The 19,635-nt window shown below is 38.5% G+C and overlaps 1 protein-coding gene across 3 annotated transcripts in view; it reads left to right on the forward strand.

The window, feature by feature from the left end:
* The window catches only part of LOC127441083 (semaphorin-4F-like), a 106,612-nt gene extending 88,496 nt beyond the window's left edge, over positions 1-18,116 (forward strand). The window contains exons 10-19 of one of the 3 annotated variants that reach the window (XM_051698278.1): positions 459-681; positions 922-1,031; positions 1,500-1,645; positions 1,735-1,787; positions 12,751-12,866; positions 12,946-13,053; positions 16,784-16,837; positions 17,079-17,222; positions 17,760-17,882; positions 17,980-18,116. In XM_051698278.1, the coding sequence (XP_051554238.1) occupies positions 459-681; positions 922-1,031; positions 1,500-1,645; positions 1,735-1,787; positions 12,751-12,866; positions 12,946-13,053; positions 16,784-16,837; positions 17,079-17,222; positions 17,760-17,882; positions 17,980-18,018 (1,116 nt within the window). In that variant the 3' untranslated portion in view covers positions 18,019-18,116. Of the gene's footprint in view, positions 1-458; positions 682-921; positions 1,032-1,499; positions 1,646-1,734; positions 1,788-7,655; positions 9,510-12,750; positions 12,867-12,945; positions 13,054-16,783; positions 16,838-17,078; positions 17,223-17,759; positions 17,883-17,979 lie in introns of those variants that run through there. The other 2 variants (XM_051698271.1, XM_051698263.1) reach the window with 2 other exon arrangements.
* Positions 18,117-19,635: the final 1,519 nt, after the last annotated feature.

A 19,635-nucleotide genomic window follows, 5' to 3' on the forward strand; every position in this document is an offset into this window, starting at 1 on the left:
CTACACTATACTATACCATACTATACCACACATTTTTGCAAAACTATACTATGCCATACTATACCACACATTATGCGAAACAATACTGTTCTATACTATACTATACTGTACTGTACTGTACCACACCATACCACACAATATGTGATACAATACAATGCTGTACAATAATATGCAATATTATGCTATTTCACACATTATGCAAAATGCTACTACTGTATACTATACTATAGCACAGCATACCACACATTATGCAAAACAATACAATGCTGTTCAAATATACTCTGCTTCACTATACTACAAGACCAGGGAAAGTGCTAAATTGCATGTGTTCTACACATCATTATACAATTTATAGCAAAACCCAGCAGAACTCCTAATCATTACTGTGGGCTTTAAATACATATACGCACATTTGCCTTTTAATTTATGTATTTTCTCTCTTCTGTCACCATTTGCAGTGTTTGAACAATGCTCTAAAGCAGCAAGGCTTTGAGTCCTCCCTGAAGCTGCCTGATAAAGTATTGACATTCATGCGTGATCATCCGCTTATGGAGAACAGTGTGGTGGCAGCGCCCCTGATGATCAGGAATGGCATCACATACACTAAACTTGCTGTTACCTTAACAACTGCCTCCAATGGCTCCAAACAACAAATGGTCACTGTTTTACATCTTGGAACAGGTAGGAGAGATAAAAGAGAAAAGTGGAAAAAAGTCAGTACATCACATACTGTAAACACAAAGTTTAGAGATTGTAGGGGCAACAGAGAGGCCAATGTTGTTATATCAGTTGTGTAGAAAAATGAATAAGAGCTAGTGAAACATAAATGTGTAATTACTTAGTGCACTATTTTCATGTGAGTGTAAATTGATATGCTTGCTTCACTTGCTTCATAATGTGTGTATGTGTGCATGTTTATAGATCGTGGACAGCTGCACAAAGTTGCTGTGGTTGGTCCGAATGCAACTCTTATTGAAGAAGTCTCTCTGTTTTCTGCACAGGAGCCAGTGAATAACATATTGCTATACAAGGTAATGACACAGGCACATGTACAGTTTTAAATAGGTTTACTGTGGTGTCTTTTGTGTGTGTGTGTGTGTGTGTGTGTGTGTGTGTGTGTGTGGGCGGGTTTGGGTGATTAACGAGGACATTTTAGGTTACAAACTGGTAACTATAAGGGTATTATGTTATAAATGTGGTTTATGAGGACAGTGTCCCCATAATTCAAATCACTTAAAACATACTAAACTGTGTTTTTTTGAAAATGTAAAAATGCAGAAAGTTTTTTGTGAGGGTTAGGTTTCTGAGATAGAATCTATATTTCATACAGTATAAAAATCATTATGTCTATGGAGAGTCCTCATAAGGATAGCCGCACCAATGTGTGTGTGTGTGTGTGTGTGTGTGTGTGTGTGTTTTAAAACAATACTGTATCTCCAACCTGGATTCATGTATTTGGACTGTGAATGCACAACTGACACTCTCTCCCTCTACTGTAGGACAAGGCTCTGGTTGGTTCTCCTCTCTCTCTAGTGAAGTTACCCATAGTTGGTTGTTCCTTCTACACTACTTGTGAGGTGTGTGCACGTGCCCATGGCCTCGGCTGTGTATGGAGCCATAAAGATGGAGCTTGTGCTATGGCAAAGTAAGTCATACAAAAAAAACACTCACATGAGCACACACAGAGTTCATTATCATCAAACAGAGTTGCATATAGTTGCATTTGTGTTTTAGGCCTGGAAAAGTGGTGGAGCCAGAGGATTTGGCCAACCAATGCAACAAAGAAGGTGGGTCTGACACAACCAATGGTAAACTGTTTATTGAAAGATATGTATATGAATATTCTGGGTTATTGTCAACTTAATGTCTATGTACCACATCTGTCACATGCTATTGATTACCTCACATAGATACCAAGCAAAAGTAACCAGCTTTACTTTTTTTCTGCTGATAATGACATTGGGTAGGCTATATGTCAGGGATGGTAAAAGATTATATCACACCTGTCTCATACTAACACATACGTACACCTTTTGAGTATAGTTACACTTTCACATTTTATATTCATATTTAAAAAAAATAAATAAAATTATGGTGCTGTCTGCTTGCCTGCTTCCATTATATATTGACTGTAATCATACTGTATTTCCCTTTCATTTATACATACTGAGGGGCGAGTTGAAATTATTTTCTGTGATAATTGACAGCATGCAACAGATACGGTACATACAGTACACAGACATTAGATTGAAATAACCTGGAGTATTATTCAGCTGAACCATGAAGTTTACAGTTTCATAACTCCATACTCATAGTCCTTCTCTTTCACCACTGTTCCCCTAAAACTTTTGAATGAAGTGCATCCGCTAAATGGCAGCTAAGACCCCGCTTACACCTGGTATTAAAGCAATATTCCGGGTTTAATACAAGTTAAGCTCAATCAACAGCATTTGTGTCATGAGTTTTAACAGAAGAATTAATGTAAGTACTTTTATGAAATTATACACTTCACATTTCTGCTTTTAAACCCTCCAAAAATTATCCCCATTCTTTCCATTGTAAGTGCCTCACTGTAACCTCGATTTTTTTTTTTTTTTTAGAAATTGTGTCTCCTGTGACCACTTTCGAGAGGATGTTCTCTGATTTCATGACGACATTCACTAATCACTATGTCAGTGTGCTGCTGCACAATAATAAACTGCAAAAAAAAAGTCACAAACAAAGAAAATGGCGAGGCAAAAAACAGCGTACTGTTTCTCCTAGATGTATTTGAAATTCAATCTAAGCACAAACACAACATTTAGATTAGAAGTAGAGTTACCTGTATTAACCTTTGTGTGCTTTTCATCTGTGTCCCTGCATGTTGATATCAGACACACCGAAGAAGATACATGAAGTTCTCGCGCTCGTGTATCTATCCGCTTTTTCAAATTTTCTGATCAAACCTTATTTCCTTTTAAAGCCGCTCATAACCGGCAGAATTATAACGCTTTTTGTAGCACAGTGGTTGATTGAGAGGTGAGGAGTGGTGCTTCACTGCTGTCTAGGAAGCATTCCGGACGGATTGTGTTTACACCTTAAATGCGATGTGGATGTGACCACATCACCAACCTCAATTTGCTCATTTGAGTTTTTGCCTTCTTCGGTTTGTGGTTTTTGTGTATCCGTTGACAAAACATTTTGCACCCCGTTTACTCTTGTATTTAACGCTGACCACTTGTGATCGGATCACCCAAAACGAATCTTAAAAGAATATTATGGGTTCAATACAAGTTAAGCTCAATCGACAGCATTTGTGGCATAATATTGATGATCATTACAATTTATTTTGACTTGTACCTTCTTTTCTTTAAAAAAGAAAACATTTGGGTTACAGTGAGGCACTTGTTTGGGTTACAGTGGAAGTTTCACATTTCTGATTTTAAACCCTCCAAAAATTGGCCTAATTTACTTCCATTGTTTCAGTCAGGACCACTTACGTCAAATGAATAGACTTGAACAGATCCAGAAGAAATGTAACAATATTGTAAAATAAATTATATTCTTTGACAGTGCAACATGGTACAATCCTTCATTGCATAATAGATTAAATGGACACTTAACTTCCAATAATGTATATTAAGTTGATAATTCAAGATCAAGGCACAATAATCCATTGAAGACCGGAATTTCAACTGCCAATCAAGTGTAGTCTTAGAGCACAAAACAACAAGGCAGATATAGAGAAAACTAAATGCAAAGCTGTCATGCAAGATGTGGAGCTGGGGATGGAGGAGTGTGTTAAAGTGCAGCTTGCATCCATGCAATGGATAGGCAGCTAAGGCATTAAATATAATGGACGACTTACATAGAACCACTCTGATGAGCGTCTGAAATGTATTGGTAGACGTCATAATCAGCTGAGCATCAGCTGATTGCAAGCGTGACTCACGTGACCTGCCGAACTGACACTACGCTTGATTTCAGTCAGGACCACTTATGTCAAATGAATAGACATGAGTACTTGAAAGAGTATTTATTGATTTAATGATGAAGCATCTGTTGGTGTTGGCCGTATGGTTCTGATCTGGGCAAACTCTCTGCCTGTCCATGCAGCCATGCATGGGCAGAGCAGGGAGTGCAGCAAATAAAACCCCCAAAACAAAACCATTTGCCAAATATCACCAAACTAACAAGTCATGCTTACTGCTGACTTAACTGAATACGAACAGCTGATTACAATCTAGGTCTAAGCGATATAATCAATACATGTGAGGAATGCTGAAAATACTATCCTGTTGGGGGAAGCATGCAGCCCAGGTAGTAACAAGCAGAGCATAAGTTACACTTCAGAGAACAAGCATGTTGCTATGGTGAATCGTTAATTGAGCTCTGATCGGGGAAGCATGCACCCAGGTATCGAAATTCTTAGATGAGATCAAAATATGCAAATATGCAAAGCATGAGCTAGCTTGAGGCAGTAAACATGTTGCCATGCCCGGATATTAATGAAAAACGGGCAGCAGTTCCTGTTTCGAATGCTGAAGAATTTGGGGTACTTGGGGGAAGCATACACTCCAGAGACATGAACTAACTTAAAACAACATGCATGTTTCATGAGGAATCAGAACGAGTGGCATGTTACCGTTATGAACGCTGAGGAACCTGCTGCTGCAACAGAGACATACACTAGCTAAAAGCACAGAATATATACATTACCTGTATGTTAATAAAAACGAGCAACATATTCCTATATCGACACTGAGGAATTTACTAGTGGAAGCATATACCCCGTGCAGCAGCAGAGAGATACGCAATGAGCAGTTGCTCTTACCTGATAAATAAAAGAGTCATGTCCCTATTACCTAGCATGGCTGGACTATTAAGACCCATAATATTTCTGGTTATTCACTTGATAGGTAATAGCAGCTGATTGATTAATGAAAATACATTGAATGCATGATAAAAAAAAAACAAATCTTAGTGTGGGCCCAAGCATGTATTTGATAGCTACTCATCCAATGCTGGCCCATCCAATGCTGGCACTTTTAGCAGCATGAGCACTGCAATATCCATTATACTGTATATAGAAAAGACATCTATGATTGCTGTGGCTAAGCATGTAATCAAATAAATTGTGATTTGAGTGATCTTCTGTAACGGAATACTGTTTTGGCACTTAGAAGGTTACTGTGGCAACTGTAATGTGCTGATAAATGGTGTAGCCCTAATGAGTTTGCAATTGGCATGATGTGATTAAACTACATTCGTTGATTCCAAGTTGTATAGTGCTCAATGATGTATTATAGGTTGCATAACAAGACTAGTGACATACAAACTCCCCTTGAGCTAGCAGATTGACCTTGGATTTGAGGAACTAGAAGTGACCATTGAGTAATGAGGCCTAATTGGGAAAGCATACAAGATACAACTCAAGCAGTAATAGGTAAAGGCAGCTGTGTTGTAGAAAACAGCATGTTGCTAAGAACACTGTAATATGAATTTGATCGAGAAGCATGCATCCTTGCAGCAAGAAGCCAAGCAGCCAAATTGCACTAAACATGAACAAGCATATGTAGAGCATTTACATATGCCTATCTGCATAGTCAGATATTTATTAATAGAGTTCAGTTCTCTGAAGAGTTCAGAGTTTCTCAGAGTCCAGTTAAAGTAATCTTGAAGAACTTGATTAGCTTATTTAGGTGTTGATATAACCAAAGTCAGTGTCCACTGTGTTCCAGACAGAATTAAAAATGAAGCCTCCTGAGGGAGGATAGCCAAGCCTTAGCCAGATCCCCCTGCTTGAGTGACTACATGTCCTTAATTCCAGAATGAACATAACTTGTAGGTCTTCTGATGTGCAACAGAAGTCTATCGGCCGAGAGCTTGAAGCCGTTATCAGCAGTTACTGCTGCTCTGAATGCGACAAAGCGAGCATGCTTGAGGTTGTAACTCAGATATCAGAACTGGCAAACAGCGGAGATGGCAGCAACGATGATGCAGACCTGTGGCATCTCTCCTCCGTGATGAATATCATCAGGGCATGCATATGTTTGAAAACTCATCAGGACATGGAACCAAAAAGCTAAATCAGTATTAGCAGAGCAACACACAGTCCATAAACACTTCATCTACCCATGCATTTAGTCTACCATAAATGTCCAAAGGAGATTTCTCACAAAGTGAGATTCATTTGATTATGAATGCATTAAATCAAGTATACATTTAAGACACTTCTTATTAGAGTCAACAAGAGACTAAAAACACCCAATTGAATGGGAGCCTATTGCCTTGTTTGTAGACACATTCTAGGCGCAGACAGTGAGATGACGGATGGATGATCCAAACATCTTAAAGACTGAATGCCTGACCTGATTTAATGGAGGAAGTCTGCATTATATGAGATAAGTGACAATGCATAATAAAATGCGCATATGTCCTGCTATGAAATTACAGCAAATAAAATGCAAAATAGAGCAAAATAGAGCTGAGCAAAGTTTAATATTGTGAGGAGATTTAGCTATGGTCGCTGCAATGAATCCTTTCGCATAACATTCCATTTAGGGAGCAGCATCGGTAATGACCAATTAGGTGCAAAATGACTTGCTTGATCATTATAAAAAGGAATGCTATACTATCCAAGCATGTTGACATGAAAAACAAACACCATTAAAATATTATTATTATTTTTTACAAACACTTCTTAAGATAAAGAACAAATTGCAAATAGTTGATCAGCCTGAAAATTAAAACAATAATCCTTTTAACATATAAGGGTAGTGGTTAACCTATGAAACTAAGAGGAACATTCAGTCTGCTAAAGCCCATACCTTGACAGTAGGACCTACATAAAACGATGACAGTCAGAGAACAAACTGATTTGCTGATATTCAAGATTGTGAACGCTGCCACTCATCTCTGTATATAGAACCACACATAGTCAGCAGATATGCATCTATGCAGGTTCCGTGGCCCTTAACATTAACAAGCACTTTTAATGAGCACTACAGAACCTGTACAGATGAGACATGCCAGTTTAACACATGAAGCATTGAAAACAAAAGCAAATTTTAATGCCTTTCCGCAATGCATTTGATTGAATAGGACGTGATCAAACATGCTTACTTAAACTGGGCTGGTTCATATTTTGGAAGCAGTGTGACTTACTATGCCAGAATTTTTATTTTATTTTTTTATTATTAAACCCAAACATTTTAGTCCAGATCTGTGCACCAAACTGACAGCTGAATGTTGTTGCACAGAGCATTGTTAAACTCACCACTGCGGTTGATCAGAGCACTTTGATGATGAGACTGCTAGATCATTATCAGAATTAATCAGACGGAATCTGATTAATCAGATGAGGGTCTGAAATGTATTGGTAGACATCATAATCAGCTGAGCATCAGCTGATTGCAAGCGTGACTCACGTGACCTGCCTGAACTGACGCTAGGCTTGATAAGTGTCTCACTGTCACCGCTATTTTTATTTATTTATTTTTTTAAGAAAAGGATGGACGAGTCTAAATTTATTTTTGTGGTAATCAATACTATGTCACAAATGCTGTTCATTGAGCTTAACTTGAATTGAACCCGGAATGTTCCTTTAATACCAGGTGTAAACGGGATCTAACTGCATAACTACATGCCTTTAATTTCTATCTCTCTTTCTATAGGTCTTTGCTCCCCACCTGTAATTGAAATGCGTGTTGAACAGGGCCTACGTGTTCTGCTTTCTTGTGTGCAAGTATCTCCTCGCCCCTGCCGCTGGGACCATCCTCCTCAAAGTCACACCCGCCTCCACAACTACGACCTGGAGGTTCAGGTCACACCGGAAAGCCTGGGCACCTACGTTTGCTTGTGTGATGAGGTGGGGCGAGATCAGCCGCCCTGTCGCAGAGCCGAGTACCAGCTCACCCTTGAAACCCCTCGCATTGAGGGGAACGTAGCCATTGCTGGTGGTCGTCACTTCCTGGTCTCGCACATTATTTTGTTTGTCGTAGGTTTTATTATGGGTGCCTTCATCTTATTTCTGGTCTACAAACATCAAGGTGGCCTGAGAGGGGGTGGGCACTCATCATCCACATTGGAGAAGGGGCGGGACTTGCTACCTTCCACAGACACACCCCAGTCTCCAAGCAGCGCCAGCCTGTTGTCAGAGGCCGTTCCGTTAACAGAGAAAAGGAACGGAACGATAAATGGGCACAGTGGACACATCGTCCACACTGGTGGACACAACGGCAGGCATATTTATGCCAACTCATGTGGACTGAAGTTGCAGGAGTCAGCTGTTAATTTGGCAGACGAGCTGGATGGTAGAGAAATGGTGGGGCCAAAGGGAGAGGAGGATGGGCTTGGGGAGGTGCTGAGTGAGATGGAGGAGGAGTTTGCTAAGCTGTCTTGTCTAAGAGGGGCACCACTGGCACAATGCGAGGAAAGTTCTATCTGAAGACAGGTGCGCACATTATTTTTGAGACCAAACTCTGTGAAAGGCTTGAGCGCACAGGCTCACAAACACAGGAAACATGAGCATTTGGTGTGTTTTTCCAGGTATGGAGGGCTGGAGAAGAAGAGGAGACCAGACAATCAAAGAAACTAAGACATACATTCCAAATATATAAGATAAACCCTAAGCAGTCGCACAGAGAAGCACACACTCAATCGTATGTGCATACAGTACACAAATCAAGTTTCCTGGAAGCTCCTCTGCCACTCCATTACATTGTCATACAGTCCATTCATTCCTGTGTACATAAAGTGATGCGTGTAATTCTGTGTTTTCGATCAGACCATTGTACAGAATAACAAACAGGCCGTTTTTATAGCCAGCGCTCAGCACTTTCATGCACCATTTTCAAAGCCGTGAACGCGTCCGTGTGTGTAGTTCTGTATGCTTGGTCTGGTCAAAGTCCAAAAGGGTCTTTCAAAGTGAAATGACCTGTCCGTAGACTAGATCAACATAGAAACCAGAGAAATTTGCTCGTCCTGGACAAATTACTGAAAATAAGCCAAAAAGGGCTTTCTAGCATGGAACTAATGACTGAATGACAAGAGACACTGGAAACCATAATGACATCATTTTGCCTTACAGATAAAGTGATAATCTGAGTACTGCTAACAGTGGTACTGTGGCCTATGGCAGGGCTGGATTAAGCAGGACAGTGTCCCGGGGCCTCGGATGGCCAGGGGCCTCCAAAGCCTCAAGTGGTGTGGCCCGAGACTGCCAGAGGAAGATGAAGCTATAGGGCCCCCAGGCCCTTGCAAATCACACTATGAAAATAGTAATTAAAATAGAAAAAAAAAAAAAAAGGCTTTCAAAGAGGTGTGCGCAAGGGCCTGTGGTGGCCACAACTGAATGGAGTGAGAACATAAAGAGCAAGACATATGAAACTCTTTAGCAATCTTCTGTCTCTTTAAAGAGTTATGTTGTTAAACCTGTGAACTGACGGACTTGTGGACTTGCCACTGCCAAATGATTCAGCCACATTCCCAGAGCAAGGTAGGAGATGCAATCAAGTAAATAGCCATTAGTAAGTTATGCTTCTCAGGGGTCGGCAATATTTTGTGGTGTCAAGTTATGCTTCTCTGATGTCGGCAATATTTTGTGGTGTCAAATCAGAAGCTGTCAAATCACTGCCATCCGTATATGGACCAGATGTAGCATGTTCTGTACATAATAATCAGCACATTTTAATGAAGATAACAATGACCATGTAATGATGGATGTCTCTTTATAACATTTAGTATGTAAGCTTATTGAAATGAGATGAAAATGTTAAGAACAGAAAAAATAATGAAGGAAATCATTGATTGTTTTGAGTTTCCCTTTATGGACAGAGATTGTGCCTCCATTGAAGGTATATTTATCCCCACTGAAGTGGATGAGACAAACTAGTTTGAAGGACAGAACTTCAAATCTATAATACCATGAATCAGGGGCTACGGCTTAATCTAAAGCACTCCTGTTTATGTAGTCATAATGAAGTATGTATCAGGAGTATGTAAATATCTGTGAATATAAAAGAAAATGGGAAAAAAGATATTTTAAACACCTGCTTTTTCTTCTCTCTTTGTGATTGAGAGTGGCAAAGCATTGAACTCATTTTCACCACTAGAGGGATTCTCCCTGTGTCAAACATGTGTCACTCGCCCATCTTTAATGTTTGATCACTTTTAAATGCCTTCTTAGAAAAACATTTTTTTTTTCTAGAGTTACATTACTTTAACCAAAGTATATATACTGTATTTGTAACATTCTGTCAAGCAAAGTGAACGTAACAAACACTCTGGATTGTGTACAATGGATGTACACAATCTTGTACAATGGATGTACAATGGATGTGTATCTTGTCTTCTGGATGGATCTCATCATCAGCACTCACTAAAGTGAAAAAAACAACAGGTACACTCAACGCAAAACTCCCATAAGAATCCTAATTTTTAAAACTTCCACCCTCCACCTAGTAAATCGTAGGGTCTTATCAATGACTTGTCCACAATGGTTTTATGTTTAATATTAATAAAAATAACAGATAATTTAGTGTTACATGCTCTTTGCTGTCCATTCTGAATAAAGAAATATGTTCATTGATGTACAGATATGTTGTATTCTAAGTTTCTATTTTTATAATTTATATATGATAAAGATAAATGTACATTTGTGTTGAAAACATTTATTGAAGGTATTTATATGTGAATGGGTGTATGTGTGAATGCCTTGTGATGTTCTTTGGAATAATAATAAAAAATAAAAAAAAACTACCTCTCAAAGTTTTTTCCCCCAATTTTAAATCAGCCTAACATTTTTTTAAATAATTTAATTTCATGAAATCTTAAATATACGCTGGCGGCCAAAAGTTTGGAATAATGTACAGATTTTGCAATTATGAGCCAAGAACTCAGAAAAACAATTGTGGACCTCCACAAGTCTGGTTCATCCTTGGGAGCAATTTCCAAATGGCTGAAGGTGCCACGTTCATATGTACAAACAATAGTACGCAAGTATAAACACCATCCCATCATACCGCTCAGAAAGGAGACATATTCTGTCTCCCAGAGATGAACGTAGTTTGGTGAGAAATGTGCAAATCAATCCCAGAACAACAGCAAAGGACCTTGTGAAGATGCTGGAGGAAACAGGTAGACAAGTATCTATATCCACACTAAAACAAGTTCTATATCGACATAACCTGAAATGCTGCTCAGCAAGGAAGAGGCCACTGCTCCAAAACCGCCATAAAAAAACCAGACTACAGTTTGCAAGTGTACATGGAGACAAAGATCTAACTTTTTGGAGAAATATCCTCTGGTCTGATGAAATTTTTTTTTAACTGTTTGGCCATAATGTCCATCGTTATGTTTAGAGGAAAAAGGGTGAGGCTTGCAAGCCGAAGAACACCATCCCAACTGTGAAGCATGGGGGTGGCAGCATCATGTTGTGTGGGTGCTTTGCTGCAGGAGGGACTGGTGCACTTCACAAAACAGATGGCATCATGAGGAAGGAAAATTATGTGGAATGGATGTATTAAAGCAACATCTCAAGACATCAGCCAGGAAGTTAAATCTCATTCGCAAATGGGTCTTCCAAATGGACAATGACCCCAAGCATACCTCCAAAGCTGTGGCAAAATGGCTTAAGGACAACAAAGTCAAGGTATTGGAGTGGCTATCACAAAGCCATGACCTCAGTCCGAAAGAAAATTTGTGGGCAGAACTGAAAAGGTGTGTGCGAGCAAGGAGGCCTACAAACCTGACTCAGTTACACCAGTTCTGTCTGTAAGAATGGGCCAAAATTTCAGCAACTTATTGTGAGAAGCTTGTGGAAGGCTACCCAAAACATTTGACCCAAGTTAAACAATTTAAAGGCAATGATACCAAATACTAACAAAGTGTATGTAAACTTCTGACCCACTGGGAATGTGATGAAAGAAATAAAAGCTAAAATAAATCATTATTTCTACTCTAACATTTCACATTCTTAAAATAAAGTAGTGATGCTAACTGACCTAAGACAGGGAATGTTTACTATGATTAAATGTCAGGAATTGTGAAAAACTGAGTTTAAATGTATTAACCAAATTTTATGGAATCGAAATGTGTAAAATGCCAAATGCTTTGTGGAGGCGTAAATGAAGAAATCAAATAGAATGTCTATAGAATACTGTTTATTAATTCTTTCTTTTCCCTCCCAAAACGTTTGGAGGTAGGCTATCCCAGAGCATTAGAAACATTTATTTATATATTTTTTACTATGGCCACCAATTTCGGAAAACTGCTTTAGTAATTCACATCTAATCTTTGGCTAGACAGTCTGGGCATTGGACACTAGGCTTTTATTTAGTGAACAAGGCAATATGCTGTCAGAGTAGCTGACTGTTTCCAGATGTTCAACTCGTCTTCATAGCGAGGTGGGACCAAATCAGTTCAAAAGCAAAGGAGACGTTCAGTGGAGACGTTAGCCTAAAAAAAAAAGTATTTTTAATCATCTGAAGAAGACTATTTCTATATAAAAGATTAATCATACTGACCTAGGGAATCTGCACAATGGCAGGTAGGATACGTTTAATGTTTAGCCTATATATTGCGCAATATACTCTCGCTTCATTATAGCCTTAGCCGTTGATAAAGGAAATCCTTTGAAAAGTACTCCGATTTTACTAATACTGCTGAATTGAACGAAATCAAACGTGTATAAAATGATGTCATCGGAATCATGTTTCACAGTTTGAAAATGAACTGTATTCAAATCAGTCATGAAACTCTCATCGACAGACGAACCACAGATCGAGATTCGAGAGGATCCAAACCCTGTATCAGTGGACATCAGCTTTCAGAAAAGCCCCAACCAAAAACTCAAATACCTGGATGCAGAACCCAAAATATTAGGGGTGCGTGATTCATATCACTTCACAGCTCCGCTCTTAAAAACTGTTGTTAATAATCAGTGTGTTTTATGTCCTATTACAGATAACGGAAATTACGATGGCTTTCTTTTTCATATTTGCGCAAGTGCTGTTTTCTGTGAATGACACTGGCTTGCTGTTAGAAGCCATGAGTGGGATCGTCTCAATAACTGTAAGTATAGCTACTTCACATTTAATAGTTGGTTTTACTTTGACAAGCCTACATGGGGGCCATTTGTGCCACTCAATAATCAATCGAGAATTGAATAGATTCATTTAAACAGACAATTATGAAATATCTAAAATTGTGGATAGATAGATAAAAACAATTAACAATTTGATGATAAAAATAATATAAAACATAGATTAAAAAAACTAAAAATATATATTAATTTACATTTTACATTTACTCATTTAGCAGGCACTTTTATCCAAAGCTTGCAAAACGAAGAACATAAGCAATTTGTCAAACAAAAGCCAACAATAACTGCACTGTTAAGTTCTAATCGTAACTGGGGCAGTGCAGAAGTTAGAACAGAAGAAAAAGAAGAAACAGACACAGAATTTATATATATATATATATATATATATATATATATATATATATATATATAGAAAGCAAGTGCCTTATGTTTGTGGACTGAATAAGTGCTCTTGGAAGAGAGATGTGTCTTCAGCTGTTTTTTTTTTTTTTTTTTTTTTTTTGTTTTTTTGTTAAGGAGGTCTCAGCAGATCGGGTGGGGGAAGCACACTCCACCCTGAAAAACAGAGATCCACCATACCATATTTCTTCAAAAATGATATTATTCCTCACAAATCAGCATAGTAATTATCAGCATTCTTAAATACTCAATATACACAGTATTTGTTACATGGGAACTTGATATTGCGACACTGCAGGGTACAATTTGGGGTAAAAGGCACGTTTGATTTGAATTTTCTCCCAAAGATCTAAACAGCAACAAAAACTACCACAGTAATTTCCTTAAGACCTGTTTGTCACTATACACTGTAAAATATTCCTGATCCATGAGATCATTGTGTGCAATGTCTAAAGTTTTATTTTGAGGCAATTTCATCTAATCTACATTTTTAATTGGAAATGAAGGTAGCTAATAGGAATCTCATTTATTTTCAGACAAAGTATTTATTTGTCATTTTCAGTTTTATTCAAGATGATTAATTCAAAAGATTTTCAATAACTGTGCAATAAGTGAAAGGGTAGTATTTTGTTGGGGCCTTTTACTCTGAGTGTGGGGTAAAAAGCTCCCTCGCCACTTTATTTTAAAAAGGAAATTAATTTTATTCAAAACAACCTTCCGTTATTATTTACTTTCACACAAATTATGTTGCTCCATCAATATTCAATAAAAAGAAATGTTTTTTTTTTTTTTATTTATTTTTTTTTTAATCTTGATACACTTTATGACCAGAAAAAAAGCACAATTTCCTTGGTGTTCATTCAGCCCAGTTGTACCCTACTGTTGGCTTTTGTATGATGAATTGCTTATGTCTCTGATTTGTAAGTTGCTTGAAAAAACAAAGTGTCTGGTAAGCATCTGATTAAATGTAAATGGTATTTGGAAATCCTGAGATGCATGAACATTTTTCAACCTTTCCCTCAAATTGCTATACAGTGCAAAATAGAGGAATTTTCACTTGTGGACCCCACTGTATATTTGCTTGATTTCCAAAAAAATAAATAATAATAAAACAAACAAATAAAACAAACAATAAAAAATGGATTAAGCACAATGTCAGAACCAAGGCTGGAACCAGGGTCAGCAGCATATGAGCCAGATACACAAATGGTGAACCACAGGAGATGTGATGAACTCCACTGCAAAGGCTTACAGCCAAGACGATGTAGTGTTCAAAATAGATTGAGTTTATTGATGAAATCCAAATAGTAAGGAAACAAAAAAACTAAAAAATTTAAATACTCCAAAAGGAGAAGTGGGGAAAACAATGGCAGAGGATAATCCACAAAAATGTAAATCCACAAACAAAAAAATATCCAATAGATAAACCTACAATGAAAAGTATAATGCACAAAGAGAACTTTGTAAAGTGAAATCTGCAGGGCAAAAATTATATTCCACAAAGAGAAATGGCATTGGAAAAATCCACAAGGCAAGAAACTCAGGACCAGGTACACAGGCAACTTATCTTAGAATGAACTAAACACCAAGCATAGAAACAAGGGAACAAACCAGCTTAAATACACACAGGGGGGGATCTAGACACAGGTGACATCAATCATGAGAATGACACACAGGAAAAAAAATGACATGGAGGTCACTGAGGCCTCCAAGTCCAAAATCCTAACACACATAGTAGATAAATATACAAATAACAATGAAACTTTTACATAGTGTTGGTCTAGTTATGGTATGATCTTTGCTATTGATGTAAATTGATGTCCTTTGCTATTGATGTCCACATTCTTGACCAACGGCAGTGACTTATTTTTGCTAGTGGGGAGGCCAGCCAACAGAGCATTGCAGTAGTCTTGATTTGACAAGAGCTTGGACCGGGAGCTGTGCAGCACATTTAGACAGGAAAGGTCTGATTTTTCTGATGTTGTAAAGCACATACCTGAAAGACCAGGTAACTAACAAGCTGGGGCCAGTGAAATTTAGATCATCAAACACTATACTCCCAGGTACCTGCCTGTCCTGATTGGTGTTAGTATCGTAGAACCAAGATGAATTGTGAGGTTGTGGTCAACAGATAGGTTGGCAGGGATTACCAGAAGTTATGTCTTGGCAAGGCTGAGCTGAAAGTGGTGTTCCTTCATCCAGATTGAGATTTCTGAAAGGCAGGCTGAAATACGAGCTGAGCCGTGGGGTTGTCAGGCATATCATCTGCGTAGCAGTGAATAAAGAAGCTATGTCCTTCAGATCCAAGGTCTGAGTGATGGGTCTGAGCGATGTAGTGTATATCGAGAAGAGGAGGGGTCCAAGCACTGTTCCTTGAGGAACACTGGAGGTTAGCTGATGTGACTTGGACACCTTTCCTCTCCAGGAGACCTTGAAGGATCTGCCAGTGAGGTATGACTCGAACCAGCCATGTGTGGTTCCTGTGATTTCCAGGTCTGAGAGGGTGGACAGGAAGATCTGGAGATTCACTGTGTCAAAGACAGCAGACAGGTCAAGGAGGATGAGAACAGATGATTTGGTGTTAACTCTTGCCAGTCACAGGGTTTCAGTTACCGACTGAAACCCAGGAGAGCAGTCTCTGTGGAATGTCCTTTTTTGATTCCAGCTTGATGACAATCGAGGATGTTGTTTTGTGAAAAAAGCAGAAGAGTTTTTTATCCTCTCAAGAGTTTTTGCCAGGAAAGGTAGGAGTGAGACCGGTCTGTAGTTATCTACTACTGTGGGATTGTGTGGTTTTTCATTTTGTGCAGTGGTCTTACTCGAGCCCTCTTAAATGTGGTGGTGAAGGTTCCTGTTGTAAGGGATGTGTTGACGATGTGTGTGAGTGTGGGCAAGATTAGTGGAGAGGTAGCTTGCAGAAAATGAGAACAAACAGGGTCAAGAGGATAAGTAGTAGGCTGGTTAGAAAAAAGAGGTCTCTGAAAGAGTAGAAAAGAGGGTGGGATGTGGGTAGCGAGCGGTTGTGGGTGTGTGGTTTAGAGAACTGGCTGCTGATGGTCGCCACCTTGTCAGTGAAAGAAGTGGCAAATATTCCATGTAACAACTGATAGTAAAGAAAATATGATAACATTTTATGTTTGTTTTTAAATTATATATAATTAAAACCATCACTGGTTAAGGCTGTTTTTTGTTTAAATCAACCCATCCATTTTTAAATAAGTTCAATTTCAGGGAAAATTATGGGATCGTAATATGCACTAAGAGCACTGTATACCATGTTTCGATCTTCCACTATCATAGGTCATCATTGCTGGCAGTCTGGCAATAGCTGCACAGAATCTTCACCCCCCAACTGTAAGTTTTGAGAACATAAATCTTTGTCAGACACATTTAGATACATGTATGTATTAGTTGTATGAAGTTTTTGTCTCTCAGTTTTCATCAGTTAAAATCATTCAATTTTTATTCATTTAAACCTACTATTTATTCTTTAATGGCTATTTGGTTATTACTATTCTAATAACCAAAGTTCCACAAATGATTCCCTTGACTTTGTTTAGTGGCCTCATATAATTTTGTGTGTATCTTCTTTTAGCTGAAGGCCTGTTTGGTGACGCAAGTAGTAGCTTGTGTGGCCTCTCTGATCTGCATTATATTGCAATTGGATTTTCCTAATCAATTTTATTGTTGGACACCTGAAGACTCTCCCCATGATCAGGAAATATGTAGCAGTATACAGGTAAGTAAGCTGTAAATATTCACTGAAACATGATCAAGGATTTCTTCTGACCCTTGCTTTTAAATAGAGCTGTCAATTTAACACCATTTTTTTTAGTGCCATTTTTTTAATTAAAACATGATGTGTTAAAAACTTTGAATAGTACATAAATTCCATAATAAGAAATTTTCCTACAGTAATTCAGGCTTGAAGTACCTTGTTATGTTATTTACATACAGTTTGGTGGTACTTACATTAAATCATTTGGAAATATATCAACCAATATGTTGACTTCTAACATCACCCTTTGTACTGCTTATACAGCAGTTTCATCTGCCACAATGTAATCTCTTTAAATTATCTTCATTTTTAATATTTTATTAGCAAATATTGATATATGCAGTTCATTGTGATTAATTCAAATAACGAATTTGCATATCACATGCTTAATTCAATCACTTTAATAGATTGACAGCTCTACTTTTTACACACATTATTTAATCACAAGTTTTAAAGTATGGCAAAAACACCTCTTTATTTGATCCTCTTTATCCACAGAATGGCTATGAACATTTACAAGCATTAGAAAGGCTTGTGCTTGCAGTCCAGATTGCTCTTTCTGCCACTTTAGCTGCATACTGTTGCAAGGTCCTTCCATGCTGCTCTTCCACATCTAATGTGGTAAGCATCTGCTTAAACCCAAGCCGGAGTTCACATTATAAGTTGCTGTTTTTAGGACATGACTACTTACCTTTATTCTATTTGTACTCTCTTTTAGCCGGTTATTAGAGTGAACAGACACCCAGAGCCTCAGTGATGACAGTTTCACAATCAGGAACAAACAGACAGCATATCCCCAAAATATGTTCATACAAACGGTGTTCATTCAACATGTGTAAAAGGATTGAATTAATTGTTTCATATGTTTAGTATAGCTGGGAATAACAGTGAATTTATGCTCAATTTTTAATAATATTTAGTTTAATAACATTTAAACACATTAAATTTTATGATTTGCATGAACTTTATTTTATATATAAGATATGTAAAATCTTTTGAATTTAATTAACCTGTCCATTGAGTGTTCTAACAGACACTTTGGATTAGCCAGTGTTGCGATGTCAGGCTGTTAAAATTAAGGGGCACAACTAAACCATAATGGGGGCAAAGGCATGGATAGGAAAGTAGATAACAATTGGCATATATTATCAATCACTTAATACAAGAAATGATTGTATTAGTAAATGTACAGCCAAAGTAATATACCACCAAACATTATATACAGTTATAAAAAAAATTCACGTCAATCTACACTCCATACCCCATAATGACAAAGCAAAAACCAGATTTTTGATAATTTTGCACATTTATCAAGAATTTTTTTTTATATCACATTCAAAGTATTCAGACCCATAACTCGGTACTTAGTTGAAGCACCTTTGGCAGCGATTACAGCCTCAAGTCTTTTTGGGTATGATGCGACAAGCTTTATACACCTAGATTTGTGGATGTTCTGCAATTCTTCTCTGCAGATCCTCTCAAGCTCTGTCAGATTGGATGGGGACCGTGGGTGGACAGCCATTTTCAGGTCTCTCCAGAGATTTTCGATTGGGTTCAAGTCCGGGCTCTGGCTGGGCCACTCAAGGACATTCACAGAGTTGTTCCTAAGCCACATCTTGGCTGTGTGCTTAGGGTCATTGCCCTGCTGGAAGGTGAACCTTCGGCCCAGTCTGAAGTGCTGAGCGCTCTGGACCAGGTTTTCAGTAAGGATATCTCTCCGTTTTGCTGCATTCAGCTTTCCTTCTACCCTGACCAGTCCCCCAGTCTCTGCCATTGAGAAACACCCCCACAGCATGATGCTACTACCACCATGCTTCACCGTTGGGATGGCATTGCGCAGGTGATGAGTGGTGCCTGGTTTCCTCCAAACATGACACTTGGAATTGAGGCCAAACAGTTCAATCTTCATTTCATCAGACCAAAGACTCTTGTTTCTCACATTCTGAGAGTCCTTTAGGTGCTTTTTTGCAAATTCCAAGCAGGCTTTCATGTGTCTTGCACTGAGGAGAGGCTTCGCTCTGGCCACTCTGCCATAAAGCCCTGATCGGTGGAGTGTTGCAGTGATGGTTGTCCTTCTGCAAGTTTCTCTCCATCTCCAGAGTGAACATCAGGTTCTTGGTCACCTCTCCTACCAAGGCCCTTCTCCTCCGATTGCTCAGTTTGGCCGGGTGGCCAGCTCTAGGAAGAGTCCTGGTTGTTCCAAACTTCTTCCATTTAAGAATTATGGAGGCCACTGTGCTCTTGGGAACCTTCAATGCAGCCGAAATGTTTTGTAGCCTTCCCCAGATTTGTGCCTCAACACAATCCTGTCTCTGAGCTCTGCAGCAGTTCCTTTGACCCTCATGGCTTGGTTTTTGCTCTGATATGCATTTTC

Source organism: Myxocyprinus asiaticus, chromosome 1, assembly GCF_019703515.2.
Source record: "Myxocyprinus asiaticus isolate MX2 ecotype Aquarium Trade chromosome 1, UBuf_Myxa_2, whole genome shotgun sequence".
Classification (NCBI taxonomy): Eukaryota; Metazoa; Chordata; class Actinopteri; order Cypriniformes; family Catostomidae; genus Myxocyprinus; species Myxocyprinus asiaticus.